Source organism: Cervus canadensis, chromosome 11 (assembly GCF_019320065.1).
Source record: "Cervus canadensis isolate Bull #8, Minnesota chromosome 11, ASM1932006v1, whole genome shotgun sequence".
Taxonomy (NCBI): Eukaryota; Metazoa; Chordata; class Mammalia; order Artiodactyla; family Cervidae; genus Cervus; species Cervus canadensis.
In genome coordinates, this window is record NC_057396.1 from 13457541 (window position 1) to 13480162 (window position 22622).

At 45.3% G+C, this 22622-nt stretch overlaps 1 protein-coding gene across 1 annotated transcript in view; it reads right to left on the reverse strand.

Annotated features, from left to right (window-relative positions):
* AMOTL1 (angiomotin like 1) overlaps positions 1-22622 on the reverse strand; it is a 207836-nt gene that overhangs the window by 145886 nt on the left and 39328 nt on the right. The window contains exons 2-3 of the mRNA XM_043482715.1: positions 17567-17701; positions 3515-3565 (exon numbers count right to left, since the gene is read on the reverse strand). Of these exons, the coding sequence (XP_043338650.1) occupies positions 3515-3565; positions 17567-17651 (136 nt within the window). The 5' untranslated portion in view covers positions 17652-17701. The remainder of the gene's footprint in view (positions 1-3514; positions 3566-17566; positions 17702-22622) is intronic.

Sequence of the window (22622 nt, forward strand, 5' to 3'; positions counted from 1 at the left end):
AGAAGGGGAGGTATTATGTAGCCAGAGCTGCATTTAGACTGTCCTGTTGCTCAATGTAAACAGAAGGTTATGGTGAGTGGGGATGATGCAAATGATGGACGTTACCCCATGGGTAACCGAATGTCTATCTTCCAGGTAGTAGGAAGTTGATAAAGGTTATGAGACAGGGGCAGACATGATCACATCTGGGTTCATTCCAACTCTCCATGCATTCTCTCTTACCCTCTCCGATGGCCATCATTTCTACCTACATACAGGGCTATAGAAGGACTATGGAGAGACGATGAGGATTTTGCCTCTAGAAAATGGTACCATCACAAAAGAGAGGGCATATTTCTGGACTCTCCATCAGAAGACACCTTCACCACAGCATTCATCTCGAGTTAGACTCCTATTTTCACTGCCTTTTCAAAAATTCCTTTTTGTTTTGTAGAGGGAAACAAAAGTTTATTTTACTCACAGGCCTGAGAAATAGGAAGTGTGACGCATGTCTGGGGGGGCACAAGAGATGCCTCAGGGTGGTCAGAGGGCAGAAAGTAGGGGTGTAGGGGAACAAAAACCCCTTTTTGGTTACTTAAATTCATTATGTGATCTTGCTGCAACACTGAGAATAAATGCCACAAAGCGCTAGTCATGGCTTATTTGGAGACTGATATGAAATTTGGAGTTGAAGCAGTCTACCTATTGCATCACAAGAAAGTAGTGGGACTGTCACTGAAGACCCTGGATGGAACACCATTCCACATGTAGCTCCAAAACAAATCACTAAATAATTCAAATGACCTGATCACCATTTCTGAGCATCTGTTTGAAGAATAAGCAAATTACAGAGGAATTTCTAGAAATAAAAATGGTTTCAGTTAATAGGTTGGGACAATTGGTGAGAGCTAGTCCATCCTTCATGCACTGGGAATGTGTCTTTTAACTGAATAATAATAATAATAAATTAACAGCCATAAGCACTTCCTGAATATCTGCACATACAACATGTGGGGCTAGGACTTTACACACACCATTGACCACAGTCATGCAAGGTCTGCAATTAGGTTGAGAGGCTCAGAGCAGTTTTGTCATCTGCCCAAGGTCACAGGTCAGTGCAGTGACAGAATTCAAACTAAGTCTTCATGGCCTCCCTCCATCTCTTCTCCAGGTCCCTGAGATCCTGGCCAAGGGGTGAATCTGTGCTCTTTTGTGCTTCAGAAAGGATGGCTGCTTGACAAGCTCATCAACTGCTGTAGGGTAATCTTTCCTGCTGTGTGTCTAAGGAAAGCACCAAAAAGTATCACGATTCTTTCCAAGGAAAAAAATGCCAGCTCCCTCTTTGACCCGAATAGCATGGAAACAATGCAGTCTCATCCAATGAACTGCTCTGTCAGGAAGAGGAAGTCCCTTTGGAGACACCATGTACCCAAGCAGCATGGCACCCGGTGTAAACAATAAACACCCAACAGCCACACGCCTCCTTTGGCTTAAGATTTCAGGAGGCTCGAACTGGGTGATGCCTTAGAGGCTGCTTGGCACAACCCCTGCTTTTCAAAGATGAGAAAACAGACTGGTTAACAGATCTACTAAAGCAGGCGAGGGCTTCCCAGGTGGCTCAGTGGTAAAGAATCTCCCCATCAATGCAGGAGACGCAGAAGACACGGGTTCAATCCCTGGGTCGGGAAGATCGCCTGGAGTAGGAAATGGCACCCCACTCCAGTATTCTTGCCTGGAGAATCGCATGGACAGAGGAGCCTGGCGGGCTGCAGTCCATGGGATTGCAAGAGTCGGACACGACTGAGCACAAGCCTATACTAGGAAAAGCATAGCAGCCAGAAACTTGGTCTCAAACTCTGACTCTGTGTTTTATATTATTTTATATTCTCAATCATCTTGCATCCCAGAGCCCAGGAGGGAACCCTGGGATTCCTATAACACTCTCACCTCCTCATAAAAAACTGGGCTTTCCCCGCAGAGGAGCTGAAGGGGAAAAAATGCTGCTTTCTGAGTTTCTACTACTAATTTGAAGGGCTCCCCCTACTGATTAGCGCCTCAGCTGGGCGTCCAGTCTGTTAGTCCCAAAGGGAGAGATGAAAACAAATGAGGACCAATCACCTGGGCCTTTCAGGTACATAAATCATTCTGCAAATTCAAACCTTTAGGTGTTTATACAGGTGGTTTCTCAGAGCAAGGACTGCTCATTCTGCCATGGCTGACACTTATCTATAATTTAAGAGAACCAAGCAGCTTCTGTCACACCGTGAAGCACCAATGCTGGTGTCATTAACACAATTAAACACAAGTGGAGCAGATCACCAAGAATCTGCCCTCTTCAGAAACTGCTTCATGAAAAGCTATGGTTTAGATGTCATTTCCGTTTCATAAAAAGGCTCACTACAGTGCACCTTCAGAAGCTAGTTTTGTTCATGCATTTAATTCGTGATTCCATTTCCAGAGATGTGATTGCCTCACAACTTGTCAGAAACACATTTTTTGAATAACACAAGGTCCTCTTCCCTGCCTCAGAATGCCTCCCTTGATCCAGACCTATTTTGGGTGCCTGGCCCCTAGAAATGGATGAAAGTCCTTGCTGCGGTGGAATTTAATTCTCTGTAGCCAGCGTGGGTCTTGCCGAGGACACACAGACCAGGAGGAAAGGATGATCAGACACATGGTACCCAAGGCTCGGAGCCTCACTGTGGATAAACATTTTTAAACAGCTGTCATTTCACGGAAGGAAGGCGAGATGTTCAAGCTGGTGATAAAAGAACAGCAGGGACAGACTTGACAGCCCAGATTGTTCTCGGCTTAAGGAAACAGAGACTGAGAAAGAAGAAGAAAAACAAAACCGTCAACCACTAAGCTAGCAAATGAGACTGGGTGGCAGGAATGCTTGGAGGTATCCCGACAACGCAAATGTCCTTCTCTTCACAGGAGGAAGTCTGTCTCTGACAAGTGTGTCCTGGCTCACCCACCACAAATCTACACTTAGAATGACAGGCAGAAGAGGATGAAACGCCCTATTCCCAGACACCTGGAGGAAAAACAGAAGTCAAGGACGATGGCAGCTCCCAGGTCTTGAAATGTAATTACCAGAACGTTTTTGGCCCTGGACTTCATTAAATTCAGGTTAGGGAGTAGCCACACGATGTCCTTCTTGTGGCATTTACCGGCTAGCTGCATCCTTCCAGGCAGAATGAGACGGCCTGCTTGCAGGGGCCCGCAGATCAGGAAGTTTGCTGTGGCGCGCTCCTGGGAGCATCACCAAAGACCTGGACACACACACACAGACACACACACAGAGACACACACACACACACACACACACACACACGACTCTCCCCGCCCCCGCCCCCTCCAAAGCATACGCTCCAGGAAAAGCCAGTTCTCACCGCGAAAGGAACGTGCAGCAGGGCAAGAGTCCCCCGGCCAGCCCCTTCTCTCCGCCCCTCGGTCTTGGACCCGGGTGCCCACCAAATTTGCGATTCCCAGGCTGGGTTCCGACAAGAAAAGGCAAAAGGGGTAGACTTACCGAACTCCTCCGAGCTGTAGAGCACGGGAGAGACTTCCACAAACTCGTTGTCTGGAGAAAGAAGAAAAGCAGAAAACAAAAATAGAATCTCAACCATTCAGGGCGAATCGATTAAACATCAGTTACCGCGCAGGTCCCTTAGAAAAGCGCGCGTTTCTCTCTCCCAGGGACGGGAATCCGTGAACCCGGGGCCTCACGGGGTTCCAGATGCCAGATCCACTGGGTGTAAGAAATTGTCAAAGAAACTTGGCGGGGAGCAGTTCGGCCCAGGAACCAAGCGTCTTCTGGGCGCAGGCAGGTGCGCGCCAACTTTCCGTAGGTGCGAGCCCATGGATTCCCCGGCCCGGCGCACCAGACAGCGACCTCCCCCTCTGTCCTCAGCCCGCGGGGCGCATCGCGGCGTCCCCCGGGTCTAGTGTCGACGCCCAGGCCCCCAGGATCCCCAAAGTTTCCTGGCGGGTCCCGGAGGCCCGAGAGCGCGCAACAGCGGCGGCGGCGAGCTCCCTGCGCCCACCCGATGGAGCGCCCGTGCGCATCCCCGCTACCCGTTGCTAGGCGACCGCGGCCTTCACTCTCGGCAGTGGCGCGCGCGCTGCCTCCTGACTCCCGGTGGGAGGGCATTTTCCCCACCCCCACCCTCTCTGACCATTTATGACCAGTTGTCATAATGTTGTAAAACGACACCAGTTGTAAAACGATTTCTGCATTTTTGTATTATGTCTGTCCTGTTCCAGTGCTTGGGAAATCGTGTTTTCTTTTTTTTTTTTTCCTGTGCTTCTCCTGGAGAGATGCAGGAGTTTCAGAGCTTGAATATTCCCTGCAGCAAGCAATGGTTTCCAACGCCCCCCATCCTCTCCTTTGAACCTGAATTCTGACTCCACTCCAAGCAATATTTCTTCCTTTTAAGAGACTAGCAAGGAAGGTAATATGTCTTCAGTGCACAGGTAGGGAAACTGAGGCTCAGAAGTTAAGTAATTTATGGATGACTGCGCATCGTTGTGATAATGTGTGTGTGTGTGTGTGTGCGCGCGCGCGCACGTGTCAGGAGAGCAGAGCCATATTCCTTCTAATATAAAAAGAGCTGAGCTCTTTTTCTACGTACGGAATGTAGAAACAAAAGTTTGGGTCTGAAAGTTTGAGTTGTAGGTCCTAAAGAAATTCATGTCAGATTGCAGGGATCTCCCTCCCTAGGTCAGTGACCCGAATAACTTGTACAGATGCATTCTGTGTGTTCTACCAGGATTGACTGACACCTCACTCAGGGGGGCCCTGGGCTATGGGAATGTGCTCTAAAGATGCTAGGAGGAGGCAGAGGAACGAAGGCGCAGACACAGAAAACGGCTGCCTCTTCTCCATCCCCGTCCTTGGACACTGATAGTTGGAGAGTTAACAGTCTGGGCAATGTCTCGGGGACCTTCTGTAGTCTCAGACTGATCAGATCGCCAGCTGCAGCAGCCCAAGGGCCTACGGACCTGTGCTAAGGTGCTCTCATTCTGTAAACCTCAGTCATCTCTGGGTATTCTACTGACAGTCTACAATTGACTGTGGAGGGCAGAGAGAAGCCACCCTCTGAGGGCCCACGGAGGCATGGCTGGGGGCCAGGGTGAGACTGTCCTCCTTCCCCACCAGGGTAGCCGTTCTTCTTCGTCTCCCTTTTTTGTTGGCTGCCCTGAGAGTGGCTTGAGAGATATCTCTGTTCCCTGACCACAGCCTGAACCAGGATCACAGCAGTGAAAGCCCAGAATCCTAACCACTAGGCCAGGGAACTCCCCAAAGCAACCGTTCTTGAACTGCCTAACTTATCTCTCTGTCCTCTTCTCTGTTTTCCCTACTCCTGACAATATGAGCTCTGAAATCCAAGAAGTGAATGTGCTTGGATGAATGTTTGCACAGATCAAGACATCCCCTCCCATCTCCTGGTAACCTCCATTTGCCCTCAGGAATTCATGGGCTTCCCTGATAGCTCTGTTGATAAAGAATCTGCCTGCGATGCAGGAAACCCCTGTTTGATTCCTGGGTCAGGAAGATCCACTGGAGAAGGGATAGGCTACCCACTCCAGTACTCTGACCTGGAGAATTCCATGGACTGGATCCCAAAGAGCTGGACATGACTGAGCGCCTTTCACTTTCCCTTTCATTCATGGTTCATCAAAGTTTCTTTCAACTCCTCACTCTGAAGGAAACCCAGCTCTCCTTGAAAATAACAGAGCACATTGTCCAGGCCTCTTACTGTAGCCGTCTACAGGCCTCTGTGTTATTCTACCTCATTTCTTGAAGGTGTTGGCATCTGGATCACTGTCACTTTCCCCAATACCATTCCCATGATAATTTTTATTTCCAAATCTACCAGTGGATTCTTCTCATACTCTGGTCTCTCAACTCTTCAATGTCCTCTCCCTTCCTACACCTCTAGCTATCCCAGCTTCCTGCCCTCCTAGTGACACCATCTGCAATCTCAACAGCAAGCATTCCACTCTCCTATCACCACCACCCAGCCTTCCAAGTCTTCCAGCTTATTCTTCCTGTTATCCTCACCCAGTGTCTCCTTGACCCCAACAGCTCCTGTAATTTACTGATCCTGTGAACTTTTCTGTGTCCCTTACTCTCCCTCTTGACATTCCTTCCTCTTTTAACCACCCTAGTTTCTAGGTTTACTATTATCATTTCTCTTATATATGCCTTAAAATCCACCTCTCTCTCTGTCTGTCTACTAAGTCTTTGGGAAAACCGTACCCTTGATAAAATCTGTTTCTTCATCTTGTCTCTGCCAGCACCCAGTGAAACATGATTAGAGAAGCATACCATCTTGCTGACTGGTCTTATTTTCAATATGTGACCACTAATCTCAAGTGGGAAGGAAATGGCAAGCCACTCCAGTATTGTTGCCTGGGAAATCCCATGGACAGTGGAGTCTGATGGGCTACAGTCCCTGGGTGGCAAAGAGTCGGACACGACTGAGCACAACCTCGAGTGGACATCAGTGCAGCCCAGCAATCGCTCTCCCTTCGCCTGGTTTGCTTACTATCCTGCTCTCTTGTCACTATGGATGAACCATCCATTCTCCAGCTAAGGCCAGCTCCTCCATTGTGTGTCAGATCTTCTGTGCCCTCTGACATGGGTTTCCCCCGCCTTTCTTCTCTAAGTTGGTGTTTTCTTCTCTTCTGGATCATTCCCATCCATAGACAAATATGCCACTGTTTCTATCTTTAAAAAATCTTTTCCAACTCTACCTCTCTTCCAATTACCGACCTCAAGTCTCAGTGGCAATTTACAACAAAATTCATCAAAGAATTGTTTACACTCATTATTTCTACCATCTTCCTTTAATCTTAAAGGCAAACAGGCTTCTAGTTCATCACTCTTCCAGAGAAGCTCTTGTCAAGGTCAAGACTGACCTTGGCATTGCCAAATTCCAACGGTCAGTCCTTGATCTGAGTAGAAGCCTTTGACTCCCTGATGTCATGAGGAGGTGAGCTCAGGTGGCCTGTTTGCAGGACTAGTCACCTCCGATTCCCCATTGGATCAGGAGGCAACTAGCCTTTGCATTCCAAGAGAGACAGTCTACAGAGGTCTTTGGTATGAGAGCCAAGGTCTAGTTAGGGGTCAACCAGACCTTAACTCTAATACCAGTTCCACTATTAACCAATAGTTTAATTTCTGCTAACCTTAGTTTTCTATAAAAATGGAGATAATTATTGTACCTAACTCATAAGGTTGTAGCAAGAATGCAATAAACTACAGCATTTAGAGCCTGTAGAATAGAGACTGTCACATTGTGAAAGTCAAGTTCATGTTAGTTATTATTAGATAGTATGCTCTTTCACAGCTTCAGAAAATGGAGATCTTTTCTCTTCTTTAATGACTTCGAGTTACTGAAAGGAATCACTAACCACAGATTATGCTTCCAATTAAAGGCAATGTACATGGTCCCATCTCTTAGTTTGCTTTCTAAGAGTTTCCTTGAAAGTTGGTTATGTGGAATTAGGCTCAGGCATTCCCCATAGGAAGAGCATTACAAATATTCTACCAGGTGATTAGGTTCCAGAGTCTGCCAGATTGTTCGAACTCACAATGGACTCCCTTTCAATTTGTTTGCTATAAATGGATGACTCATAAACTAAGAAATTTTCTTACAGCCCTTCAGTTATTTAAATTTCCTAATCAGCTGAAAGTTAATGAAAAAATATTTTTCTTGTTTTAATATTTGTTGTTGACAATTTTTCTGAAATATATGATTCCAATTTTCTATCTTAGGAAGCAAAGCAGAGCAAACAATAACATTTCCTGTTAGTCAAACAGTATTTATGGGGAAGTACCATGCTTCTCTGGTGGTTCAAATGGTAAAGAATCTGCCTGCAATGTGGATTCCATCCCTGGGTCAGGAAGATCCCCTGGAGAAGGGAATAGCAGCCCACTCCAGTGTTCTTGCCCAGAGAATTCCATGGACAGAGGAGCCTAGGAGTCTACCATCCATGGGGTTGCAAAGAGTCAGAAACAACTGAGCAACTAAGCATACACACCATGCTTCCAGGATGGGAAGCAATGCATCTGCGAGGCAATTCAGATACAACAGTGGTCAGAATAGGTTCCTGTCCTCATGTTGCTCACCTTCCAGTAGGTTCAGAAGACCTTCCTAACCTTAGGCAACATCTCAAATACCTACCCATAATTGATTGTTATAGGCCTCTTATAAAGAAATGGTTCTGCAAATAAGTTAATCAGTACCATTTTTCTAGATTCATATATATGTATTAATATACAATATTTGTGTTTCTCTCTCTGACTTACCTTACTCCACATGACAGGTACCATTTGCAGGACAGGAGCAGAGATGCAGATGTAGAGAACGAACAGGTGGGCATAGCGGGGGCAGGGAAGGGTGGGGCAGACTGGGAGCGTAGCGTTGACGCACGCCCCCCAGGTGTAAGTAGACAGCTAGTGGGAAGCCACTGTGTAACACAGGGAGCTCAGTTTGGGGCTCTGTGATGACCTAGAGGGTGGGATGGAGGGAAGAGGCTCAAGAGGGAGGGATGTGTGTGTACATATGGCTGAGTCAGTTTGTTGTACGGCAGAAGCTAACACAACATTGGAAAGCAAGTACATGAAGTGAAGGTGAAAGTCGCTCAGTAGTGTCCGACTCTTTGTGACACCAAGGACTATACAGTCCATGGAAGTGTCCAGGCCAGAAAACCGGAGTCGGTAGCCGTTCCCTTCTCCAGGGAATCTTCCCAGTACAGGGCTCAAACCCAGATCTCCCACATTGTAGGTGGATTCTTTACCAGCTGAGCCACAAGGGAAGCCCAAAGCAATTATACTCCAATATAAAAAGAAATTGTTCTGCTGGGAAGTTATAAAAGAGAGTACACAATATTATAGGTTGGAGTCTCAGTTCTATCAAATTATTAGGGGAGAAATCACAGGGTTGTTACTAGCTCTCCCAGAGCTTCAGTTTCCTGGCAATAATACTTAATACAGTACTGCCGGGAGAAGCTGAGCCGGTTAAGTGTGAAATAGACCAAGAAGGGTGCTGGACACCGTGGTCGCTGAGGAAGGAAGGTTCCTTTCTCTCCCCCACAGAAGGCTTGGGCATGCTGGAGGCCCTTTTTTTTTTTGACTCTCCTAGTGGGGCTTCCCTTGTAGTTCAGTCGGTAAAGAATCCGCCTGCAATGCAGGAGACCCTGGTTCGATTCCTGGGTCGGGATGATCCCCTGGAGAAGAATGCGGCAACACTCTCCAGTATTCTCGCCTGGGAAACCCCATGGACAGAGGAGCCTGGCGGGCTACAGTCCATGGGGTCTCAAGAGTCAGACACGACTTAGCCACTCAACCACCACAGAAGGAGAGTGGGCTTCCTGCTGCTATGGCCTCTAAAGACAGGGAAGTAATCTCTGATTTTATTTCTCAGGCAGCAATTATTAGAAAGTGGGGCATGTGGAGAGAAAGCAGCAAGAAGGAAGTATTTCTGAGGCTCAGGGTGAATTATTTCTGGGACTCAGGTTTTCCGTTGAAACAGAGTACAGCAGGGGCTGACGGCTAATACCCACTCTTACTATCACCCCCTGCATCGTGAGTTGAACAGACTTTTGGGAGCTAACCTGGGAACCCAACCCCTAGCTTTAATATTTCTTCATACATATAAAGTTAATAATATATAATTCATTAATATTAATAATTTTATATAACATATCAAACTTTAAATATTTTAAACTAATTTTATTATATAAGCAAATAATATATATTCAAGGGGAAAGAAAAGGACATTTTGTACCCATGGGTATAAACTGCGAAAATGGAAGTCCGCTTTGCTATCCTTTCTCGGTTTCCATCTGCAAACTGAAATACCATCCACAGCTTCTTGTGTGCTCATCGAGATTGCTTTTTAGGCATATTCAAACATGTTTATGAATTATTGAAGCAAGTTAGATATCCTATGATGGCTCCTAAATGAAAGACAGTGCATTTCTACATGAGATCTTGGTCCAACCCCAATCATAAACTGAGGTATGACTATTTTCTGGGCAAGAAAGTGTATAAGTGTATAAACAAATCTTCGGGAAAAAGTCTTATCAACTGTTATGTATAGAACAGTAATATCTGGAGCAGTATGCAGGCATTACAAGGGTTCTACTTCAGTTATCCTGGAAACTCACTAAGCAGAGCTGTCATCCCTCCACCCAGGAGCTGTGCTCATGTGGCAACATGGAACATAATGCTAAAATCCAAGGAATTCTTTGATCCGTTTTTCTAGAGCTAAAAGCACTGGAAAATGCTTTTGGGGGTGTTTCTAGCAAAGCAGCCATCACTGATACCCTGCATGGTGGGCATAACCACAGCTGTGTACAAGCCCCGTGCCCCCAGGAGGCTGGGGATGCCAGCAGCACCTGGCTGGCCTTTCCTGCGGTGGGGCCAGGGCCTGCCTTGCTGCAGCGCTGCTTGGAGCAGAGGCCACAGGGAGGGCCAGCCTAGGTGGGCTGCTTTGATACCACAGGCCCCTTGGTCAATGGAGAAAAGGAGGAGACGGGCCTCCTACAGGAGGTGACTTCTTCCCCCAAGAGATGGATGAGAGGACTAAATGCCACCCTAGCGGGGAACTTCCCTGATGGTTCAGTGGTTAAGATGCCACGCTTCCAATACAGGGGATGCAGGTTTGATCCCTGGTCGGGGAACTAAGATCCTATATACCCTATGATGCCGCCAAAAAGTTAAAAAGAAAAAAAAAAGCCACATAGGGAAAAGGTTATTTTTCGGCCAAGGTGTGCTATCAATTCCCTTTGCAAGAAAAAGCTGCATGGATGTTGTAGCCACAGGCTAGGATCTGTGCACAGCCTTCCCGATCCCTACCCCTGGGAGGTCACCGACTTCAAGCATGAAAGACAAGGAGGAGAGAGCTAAACCTTCCCTCTGCCTCCCTCTCCTCCCTGGCGTTGCCCTTGGCTCACCTCTGCAGGTAGCCTTCTGTCTCCTGGAGGCTCTCTGCTAGTTAAATGCAGAAAGGAGTGGAGATGCGAAGCTTGCCCCTCTTCCCCTCCCCACCCTGGGGAGCGAGGGAGAAACTGATTTAGGAGAGAAGAGAGAGGCCGTGGCTGCCTGGGCTGGTCTGACTCTGCTGTTATCCTGTCTCTGCGTGCATCCTCATAGGACAAGCGGACAGAGGACAGCAAGGACATATATGCACCCACCCGTAGGGTTTCATCAAAGAGAATTTTCACTTTATTGGTCTCAGCATTAGCTCCAGGGCTGAAATGGCCCAAAGGACATCTCTCTTCCCTTAGGGTTTAATATTCTTTTCTTTAAGCATAACCCCAATGTTTTTTTTTTTTTTTTTAATAATCCTTGATGAAAGGCAGAAAGAAATCATAGTTGCTTCGTTCCCTTTAAATGAAAATCAAGCCTCAGAGAATGCTTTAAGTGTTTGATACTGTCCAGAAGAAAGAAATGGCCCTAATGGAAGAATTGTGGGTGTGTGCGTGCTAAGTCACTTCAGTCATGTCCCACCCTGCGACTCTATGGACTGTAGTCCACCAGGCTCCTCTATCCATGGGATTCTCCAGGCAAGAATGCTGGAGTAGGTTGCCATGCCCTCCTCCAGGGACTCTTCCCCACCCAGGGTTCAAACCCATGTTTCACATCTCCTGCATTGGTAGGCAGGTTTTTGATTTTTTTTTTTAAACCACTAGTGCCACCTATATGTCACTATATGTCACCTGAAAAGAAAAAAAAAAAATCATTATTCTTACAGAAACAGTGCAAGCCAAGAGATGATATGGTACTAAATCTGACAGGAAGACAAGATTCATTTTGGTAAAAATGCTAAGTATGTTCTCTGAACAATTCAAATACCAATGCAGTAGATGCTACTAACAACAGCGAAGTGTTTTATGAAGTGTATGAACTTGGATCCATCCAGCCCACCTCCCACCCCCAGGTAACACCCCCTGTTATCAACTATGGAATAGAGGTGAAGATTTAAAACACTCTTCATTCAGCATCATATCAAAGGAAATGAACTCTGGCTGAGCCAAGAAGCGACTAGAAGGTATATGTGGCCATGACTCAGAATAAACCTTTCCAAAAATACACACAGAAAAAGGTCCCTGCAGAGGAAAATCATACACTTCCAGCTTGCATTCAGTTGGATCTATTGAGTGAAGTCAGACAAAATACTTTGTGTTAAGATGAAAGGTAAAAACATTTGGTGTCATTGAAATCTATAACTAAACCATTATAAGTGATGTGAGTTTCTGCTGACATGCAGAGACCATCCTCATCTCCCATTTTGGACTGAGGCCTGCGAGGGAATCACTTCTTTCAGATGCTGCAAATAGAGTCTACCTGGTGCACAAGAGCCTCTCTTTTTTTTCCACATTAAAATGGTTTTTCCAAGAAACTGTGGCCTTAGCAGTGTAGGTGCTGAAAGGAGAAGCAGAAGCTTGAGTTCTCGCCTTAGTTTTGCCACTAAATCTTTGACAAGTCTCCAGACCCACCTAGCCTATGATCTCCTCTGTAAAAAGAACTGATGTTTATGACACTTGTTAAAACAAATGCCAATAGGAGACCAGGGATGACAGATTATGTTGTATCAATCTTTTTACCACCCTGTATGCAAGAGAAACAGACACAAAGCTCAACTATACCCAACATATACTCAATTTTAATTTTATAAAATAAAATATTTTTTTTTTTTTTAAAAAGAAATAGGACTTCCTTGGTGGCCCAGCAGTTAGGAATCCAGTTGCCAATGCAGGAGACAAGAGTTTGATCCCTGATCCAGGAAGATTCCACATGCTGTAGGACAACTAAGCCCACGTGCCCACACTGCCACCATGAGAAGTCCTCACCCTGCCATTAGAAAGCAGCCCCACTCACCCAAACTAGAGAAAGCAGGCAGAATCCTCCTGGGCATGTTTCGTGGAGTGCTGCCTTCAGGTGGTCTAATTCAGAGCAGTGCTTATTGGAATTAATCATTTGGTTCGATCCCTCATCCAGGAAGACGCCATGTGCGGCAGGGCAGCAAAGCTGGTGGGCCACAGCTACTGAGCCCATGTGCCCTAGAGCCCGTGCTCTGCAATAAGAGAGACCACCGCAGTGAGAAGTCCACGGACTGCTGCTGGAGAGTAGTCCCTGCTCACTGCAGCTGAGAAAGCCCGCACACAGCAACAAAAAGCCAACACAGCAAAAGTAAACAAATAATAATTTGTTTGTTTTAAGAAATAGACACAAATAGACACAAAGGATCAAGCTTCCTAGAAAGGTGATGCTGCCCCCTTGAAACTGACAGGGAAGTGAACTGGATTGGAGCAGAGCCCTGGAGAACAAAGACCCAAGTGTGACTGTGAGTGCTAGTGTTGTTTGCCATGCAGGCTGGACTTTGTATTTGTGTCTTCACAAGCCTCAGTTTCCTCATCTGCAAAATGGGGGTAATAGTAACTGCTTGAAGAGATTTCAGGGAGGATGTGAACAAAATGAAATAATGTCCACAGCAGTGCTTGGCACCCAGACCACACTCGGAAAAATGTCCTTCCTCCCTGCAGGAGGGAAGTCCGCCCCTTCCTGTTTTTATAACCAGAGTGGGAAACAGCGCCAGTGAATTTCTAGACACACCTGGCTCCAGCTGCCAGGTTATGTTTCCCACACTTCCTGCCTCTTCCCTGATGATAAGTTTAAGCAGGTTGGGTCCCCTGGGGAGAGGGAATTACATCAGGGTTCCCAAACAGCTGAGTGAGCACACATGTAACAGGAAGAAGTGTTTTATAGATTCATGGAGAAGGGCTGAGGACACCTCCCCTCCTGTGCCAAATCCCCACATGTCTGATGGGGCAGCTGGCGAATCATGGGAACCTGCAGCGCGCTGGTCAGAATCAGGGCTCTGGCCCCCTTCTGTTTTCTGTGTCAGGCCTTGCATTTGATTTCATTTGGAAAATGTGTTCCAGGCCTTTAAAATAAATTTGCGTAACCACCGGCCCAGGCCCTTGAGGGGATTTTAAGAGTGTAGGCATTGGGAGTGGCAGAGGGACTTTCATGGAGAAATTCTGTATCTCCCCCAGACATCCTGGGCTCTTCCTAGCCAGCTTTCCGGGAGGTTGACCCACCCTCATAGCAACTGAGATGCCCAGATGTTTCATGGAACTGGCCTTGCCTCCAGGCCCATGACTCACCAGGATGACTGAGCCTCCCTGGCAGATAACATGGTTCTCAAAGGACTCTGTGAAGCCAAGAATAAGATCTCAAGGCCTGGACACTTTCAGGACTTTCCCTGGTAGCTCGCTAGAAATGTAAACCCCATTAGCCCACAGTGAGCCTCTGAGATGGAGCAGCTGGCACCGGCCAGTGTTGGGAGAGGGGGGACATGGGGTAGGGGGTGGAGGGAAGATGGTCCAAAGCAGGTGGATCGAGGCCTTGGCAACGCATTAGCTTAGGTGGCCATCGGTGGCTCTTGGATGGTAATCCACACATTGCGACAGCACTGTTGGTTTTCTGGCCTTGTTAAGAGCTAGTTCTCTTTTCTACTGTGACAACGAAATAAGCAGCAAAAAAAAAAAAAAAAAGTCTGTAACTGGGCCCCCAGAGCCTTTAATTGAGAAGGCAAAGTAGCTAGTTTTGAAGGGTGAATCGTCAGGCAATAAGTTGGCACAGCTAAGTGTTAGGCAGACCTCCATTCAAATCCCTACATTGCCCATGACCTTGAGCAAGTTTCCCAGCAGCTTCAGGCTCATTTTTTTTTCATTCACAAAAGGAGAATAAGGTTGTTGTGAGAATGAATAGTGATGGTCTTTATTTATACTAAAAAAAGGTGTAGTGTCATGTCTGGTGTAAGGTATCTATCTAATGAGGGATTACAAATTTTTTTTTGTAATTCATCCAGTTCTGACTTAAGTCTGGCACAGAAGTCTCCCACTGTGCAAGTTTGTTTCTGAGTGTTCCTGAGGTGAGTTTCCTCACCTCATTTCAACATTTCACCATATTTCCATTTTGCAACCCTACCTAGTCCTCTTAGGGCCTGCATCCTTCCCCTGAACCCTGGCCTAGGCCTCTGGTGGTGGTGGTGGTTTAGTTGTTAAGTCTTGTCCAGCTCTTGAGGTGCCATGGATTGTAGCCCACCAGGTCCTCTATCTATAGGGCTTTCCAGGCAAGAATACTTAAGTGGATTGCCATTTCCTTTTCCAGGAGATCTTCCCAATCCGAGGATCGAACACAGGTCTCCTGCACTGCAGGCAGATTCTTTACCAACCAAGCTACCAGGGAAGCCCAGCTTAATCCAGCCTGAGAACCCCCCCAATCCAGCTGCTCATGAGGACTTTCACATTTCAGCATACTGCTTCCTTGTGAGGGTGCTTCACCCCCACATGACAACACAACCACACTCTGTCTGGACACCTCCAACATCACAGTCCGACTGTCTGAACTGGGGCCCGATAACACAGTATCATCTACCCATCCAAGCCAAGCTTTTCCATCAGCTCCAGAGGCTCATCACTTAACCAAGAGCAGTGCCTCTCTGTCAGGCAGATCTAGACACAGGGCTGGTTCCCCTTCCTACACGCCAGCTGCATCTCCAAAGACTGTAGGTACATGATGTGGTGAACTGAAGGAGATGTGTGGTAATGCTTGGAACTGCTCACGGTAGAATTTCTAGCCACCCCTTTGTCACTGTAACCCCTGAGGCTTCTTTCTGCTCTAAACTTCTATGATGGATGATGAAGACAAACCATACCTATTTAATTCTCTCTTATGTCATCCAGCCTTGATGAACAAAGGGGTCACTGAGCAAAATGCTCTAGGTGTGCTGAAAGCAAGGTGAAGTGATGCCAGAAGCAGTTGCGCAGTGCATCGGGCTGCCACAGTCAATAAATGTTCTCAATGACCCCAGAAATATGCAGGGGACCTAGTCTCAGCCATCATTCGTTCATACATCCATTCATTCATCAAGCCACCCAGCCAGCCAGCCACCAAGTATGTATCAAGTATTTGCCAGGCTGCTTGTGGAAGGGATGCAAAGGCAAATAAAACAAGACGTCTGCCCCTGAGAGGCCCACAGGTCATCTAGGATGCAGACAGTGACAATACAGTGCAGCAACTCTGTGACATGGAAAGCTGCCAGTTCTGTGGCAGCTCTGAGGACGGACTCCTCATTCAGATTAGGATGGGGGTGGATGGGTGAAGAGACCCCAGAAGAGACGACTGAAGCTGGAGCTTCAGAGGTGAGCAGGACCTGGCCGGGTAGAAGGTACATACTAATGACAGTCTTTGCAGAGGCTCACAGGTATGTGAGGGCATGAGGTACTCAGGGATCCAGGCGGAAGTAGATACAGTGATGAGGAAGGGCTTCGTGTTTAGTGAGGAGCAGCAGGAGATGGGTCTAGAGAGGCAGGCAGAGGTCAGACCAGGAAAGGAAGGCTGTGTATGGAGCTGAGGAGGTTCAACTTTGTGCCATGGGCTGTGAGGAGACATGGCTTAAGAACTTCTAAAAAGTGGCTCAGGTGGCAATGTGACAGGGCATAGGAGCGAACAGCGATTGGTTTTTGTCTGGACTGCATCCAAGTTTCTTCTCTCACAACCTAAAGCTTCCCTTTGGGGAAACTCCCATTGTGTGCAGTGTCTTGGTTGGAAGATATACCCTGATGCAGTGCAAAAGCTAAGTAAATGCTTATTGCTGTCTAAGTTACCCCATTTTAGAGATGGGGCACAGCAGAGAGTGTAGTCTGGTGATCTCTGTGCCTATCTTACTCTCTTTCTTATATTCCCAGTGCTTGGCACATAGTAGCTGCTCAATATTAATTAAGTGAATGAATAAACAACAGCACATGAGAGGCATACCATTTCTAAAAACATCGTGTGAATGCATTAACTTCAGTGGCCTCTGTTTCCCCATCCACAGATTAGCTCCTTCCAAAGTGGGTCTCCATTAGATCTGGGGGATGGGAAATGGGGCAGACCTTGGACCTGACAGAGGACCACTTCCCTGTGTCAGGGGTATGATTTTGACACCTGTATGCTCCATGCCAGGACAGTAACAACGTCCTGAACTTAACACTGAGTTGCGTTAATCAGCTGCTAGGATGTGGACACAGAACAAAGGTGAGCCCATCTATTCTGGTTATACTGGTTGCATTATTCCCAGTCTTAATCTTTGCAGGGCTGTGGAGAGAAGATTAAAGAGGAGGAGATGGGAGACAGGAAAGAAAATAGTGCTTGGCATGTTAGGTGCTCAAAGCTGTGTGACCATCTTCCCAGCCAGCTAGGGCAAGGGCTCAGTCAATGACAGCTTACATTACTTAACAGTGCTCATCGCAAACCTCCAAGTAGGCATTCTTACTCTCATGTTAAGGCTGAGGAAACAATAGATTTTCTTAAGGCCCCATAGTGTATAAAGAGAAAATTCCATATCTGAACCTGGGTCTGTCTGACTCCAAAGTCCATGCCTTCGCCTCTCCACCCAGCTGCTTTTGAAAAGACAGATAGCGCTTGGCACATACTGTGAACAGCTGGGTTGACCCAGTGAGTGCATGAGTTGAAGAGGACCGCGTATATCTGGGACAGCAAAAGCAGCCATACCCCCTCTGGTGTTGACAAAATGATGAACTCCAGCGTGAGACAGCCAGGTTCCTTCCTCCAAAGGCCATTTTTCACTAAGGTCCATGGTTCCCACAAGTCTCTTGTCTGTGCAGCTCTCTCATCAAACGGAATCTCCTGAAATAATGAGCATGAAAAAATGGAGATAATTGACTACTGATACTCTGCTGGGGAGGGAACATGTTCTTTTTTTTTTTCATTTATTTTTATTAGATGGAGGCTAATTACTTTAAATATTGTAGTGGTTTTTGAAAGAAGTTTCTAGTTTATTGTGCTTCTTCAGCATGTGAAGATTGTTGTCAAGATTCAGGCATTCATAATAGCCAAGACAATTCCACTTCTGGGCATATATCCAGGAGAAAACTTTTAATTCTAAAAGATATACACACTCCTAAGTTCATAGCGGCTCTATTTACAATGTCCAAGACATGGAAGCAACCTAAATGTCCTTTGACAAATGAATGGATAAGAAGTGGTACATATATACAATGGAATATTACTCAAGCATAAAAGAGAGTGAAATACTGCCATTTGCAGCAACAGGGATGCAACTAGAGATTCTCATACTAAGTGAAGTATGTCAGAGAGAGAAAGACAAATGCTATATGATATCACATATATGCACAATCTAAAATATGACACAATTGAAGGTATCTATGAAGTTGAAACAGACGTAGAGGCATAGAGAACAGACTTATAGCTGACAACAGAGAAGGAGGGCCATGGGGGATGGACTGGGAGTGGAGTTGGTAGATGCAAACTATTACATATAGAACAGAAAATGGACAAACAACAAGGTCCTAATGCATAACACAGAGAACTATATTAAGGGACCTGGGATAAACCATAGTGGAAAATAATATAAAAAAGAATATATATATATATATATATATGTATATATATATATGTGTGTGTGTGTAACTGAGTCACTTTGCAGTACAGCAAGAATTAACACAACATTGTAAATCAACTATGTGTGTGTGTACATACACATGTGTGTGTGTTAGTCGCTCAGTCGTGTCCGACTTTTTCTGACCCCATGGACTGTAGCTTGCCAGGCTCCTCTGTCTATGGGATTTTCCAGGCAAGAACACAGAAGTGGAACATTCCCTTCCCCTAGGGATCTTCCTAACCCAAAGATTGAGCCCAGATCTCCTGCGTTGCAGGCAGATTCTTTGCCATCTGAGCCACCCATACTTCAATAAAATATAAAAATTAAAAAAGATTCAGACATGGTCTGAGTGTGAGATCTTCAACAAGTCTAATCGAGTCAAAAAACCATGATTCCCCTTTTCATTCAGCTAGCATGTTTATGGAGCAACTATCTCATTCAAGGCTTTGAGCAAGGAAATTACTGTATTTAGTTCTGCATGTTTTATAGAATCCTAGAACTTCAGGATAGGATAACAGTTTCATTTAAAAAACTAAGAATATACTTCTATATGTGACTAAAAAACAGACTGGAAAAACTGAACTAAACTTTGGAGGTGAATCCCATCAGATTGGAAATATGAGTACTTCCCATCATAATGGAAATATGAGTACTTCTCATTTTCTTGCTAGTCTTCTGCATTTTCCATAATAGACATGCATTACTTTTATAAGCTGAAAAAATATATAATAAATATTATTTTAAAGGAAAATCCCAGGGCTGAGAAGGACCATGAAGATGCATTTTCCACTTTCTCTTGAAAACCATGATAGAAAGTCCACGTCATGAGGGCTCTAGTTTTCATAAAAAGGACACTTCACTGGCTGTCTCCAAGAAGTCCAGCCAGGGAATCTCTTCCTGTAAACTGTGCCTGGGAAGATTACAACTCACGGCCAAACTTCTGCCTACATTACAAAGAGATTTATAATGCTCTGCATTGCTGGTCCTCCAAAGAACACGGCTGAATAACTGGAGGTGACTGATGGACCTAATCTGTGAATGCAGCCAGTGGGACAGTCACCAGGGTTGAAACCCTATCAGCCTCATTAGGATGGGCCCTGGTGATCACCAGCTGCAATCAGAGCAGCTGGCTTCCTTTGGTCTCAAGAATGTTGTTCACAGTTGCCCTGCAGGTTCCTTCACTGCCAGTCTGTCTGAGGACAAGGCAGACTGATGTGATGGGTTTTGGCCCTCTGCCTAGAGAAGGGAGGTACTCCTGGAAAGTTGCAACAAACATCCACAAGTCTCTAGTCAAATACCAGGAAGCACCAAAGATTGTACTGTACTTCATTGGGTCCTGGCTTACTAGGGATTTGTGTTCAATCCAAGCACCCCAAAATTTTAGAGGGGAATTCTAGACCAGAATGGGTATATCTTAATACCATAGGGACAACACTGGATTTGTCAATAAATTCAAATTTTACTGCTGACACTGGCACTAACTGGGTGACTTTGGGCAAACCCATTTATGCTCTTGAGGCTTAATTTCCTCAACTTCAAATGAAGGAATTGGGACTAGATGATGTCAAAGGTTTGTGCAGTCTATAATACTATGCTTTTCCATACAAAGGTCACCAATCCAATCACATTAGTAGGCTGAGAAAGCTGTCTTTGGAACAAGATGGGTGCTCTGGGCAAAACTAAAAACATGTTTGGAACAGAAATCCAAACCTGGGCCATGATCATACCAGTTTCTTGTTCAATCACTAAATTATGTCCAACTCTTTGCAATTCCATGGATTGCAGCATGCCAGGCTCCCCTGTCCTTCACTATCTCCCTGAGTTTGCTCAAACTCATGTCCATTGAGTTGGTGATGCCATCCAACCATCTCATCTTCTATCACCCCCTTCTCCTTTTGCCTTCAATCTGTCCCAGCATCAGGATCTCTTCTAATCAGTTGGCTCTTCACATCAGGTGGCTAGAGAATTGGTGCTTCAGCTTCAGCATCAGTCCTTCCAATGAATATTCAGGACTGATTTCCCTTAGGATTGATTGGTTTGATCTCCTTGTAGTCCAAGGGACTCTCAAGAGTCTTATCCAGCACGAGTTTGAAAGCATCAATTCTTTGGCACTTAGCCTTCTTTATGGTCCAACTCTCACATCCATACATCACTACTGGAAAAACCATAGCTTTGACTATATGTACCTTTGTCAGAACTGATGTTTCTGCTTTAATACACTGTCTAGTTTTGTTGTAGTTTTCTTTCCAAGGAGAAAGTACTTTTTAATTTCATGGCTGCAGGTCATACAGGTATCATCATTTAATCAAATAAACTAAATACTCAAAAGTCTTATATCTTTACCAATTATAAAATACCATTAATAATAATATTACATCCTTTAAAAGCAACATGTATTTATCATACACTGTTCACTCAAAATCATTTTATTAATCTTGAGAAGTGAGTTGGAGATTATAATAACTTTGACAAAAAATGGAACTTTACTGAATCATTGGAGAAGGGTTTTCAAAGTAGATTCTTCATCTCTCTTGGTCCAGTGGCCTAGATACCCACTTCCCTTCTCCATGGGATCTTCCTAACCCAGGGATTGAACCCGGATCTCCCACATTGCAGACAGATTCTTTATCATCTGAGCCACCAAGGAGGGGGGTGGAGTGGAAGAAACCCACTGGACCCCAGGAAAGAGATTTGTAAGGTGCTATCTTCTGGATGAGGGAGGTTAGGCTCTCACACCCATACATTTTATTTTATTAATCTGAACTACATAGGTTCATGTTGAGTGTTTTATTAACTTCAACTTGAAAGCCCTGCTGATTTCTGTGATGCTTGAATTTCACACCTCAACTTGGGAAAGTCAAACACATAATGTGAAATGAAATTGCATCAAACACAAGTATTTCAAGGAAGACTGATCAGTCGCATCTGTTCCTGAAATTCTAAAACCATAACATCAGTCACAGGAAGCCCCAGAGCTGCTCACAAAACTCTGGAGGCTAGTGGATATTTTCCTAGCTTCTGGCCATGTAAGACCACTTATTCAGAGTTTTCTATAAAATGTTTAATCTGTAGCCAAATCAAAATTCTATCGAGGACCAAGTCCATGTAAAAGAAGCTAAAAGACAAAACAAAACAAAAAAAAAAGATTAATGTAAGCATAGGAATAAGAAGTGAAGAAAGTTTTCTGTAAAACAGCACGTGGCAGCTCAAACAATAATACATATGATAAGGTGGAGTAGAGGGCATGAGTGGGAAAGTACCGAGAGCTAATTCTGACTTTGAGAAGCTCTTTCTTTTCAAAGAGATAGCTGTACACCCATGTTCACTGACGCATTGTTCACAATAGCCAAGATATGGAAACAACCTATGTGTCTTGTCAGTGGATGAATAGATAAAGATGTGGAAGATACATACAGTGAAATTTTATTCAGCTGGGGCCTCCCTGGTGGCTCAGTGGTAAAGAATCCGCCTGCAATGCAGGAGACCCAGGTTCAATTCCCGGGTCAGGAAAATCCCCTGGAGGAGAACAAGGCAACCCACTCCAGAATTCTGGCCTGGAGAGTCCCCATGGACAGAGGAGCCTGGCGGGCGGCAGTCCATAGGGTTGCACAGAGTCGGACATGACTGAAGAGACTTAGTGCGCGTACACACACACACACACACACACACACACACACACACACACAATTCAGCCATAAGAAAGAAGGGAAGCTTGCCATTTGCAACAGTACGGATGGAGCTGGAGGGCATTGTGCTAGGTGAAATAAGCCAGACTGAGAAAGACAAATAGTGCATGGTATCATGTACATGTAAAATCTAAAGGAGAAAAAAAAAGAACTCATAGAAACAGAGAGTAGAAAAAGCAGTTGCCAGGGGCAGGGTGGCAGTGGAAACAGGAAAAGTTTGGTATAAAGGGTAGAAGTTTCAATTATAAGGTCAACAAGTTCTGAGGATCTAATTGTATAACACTATGACTATAATTGATAACACTCTATTGTATAATTGAAATTTTTTAGAAGAGTTGAATTTAAATGTTCTCACTGAGAGAAAAAATAAGATAAATATGTGTGAGATGATGAATGTGTTTACTAGATGGGAGAATCATTTCACAATGTGTGTATATATATATATATATACACACACACA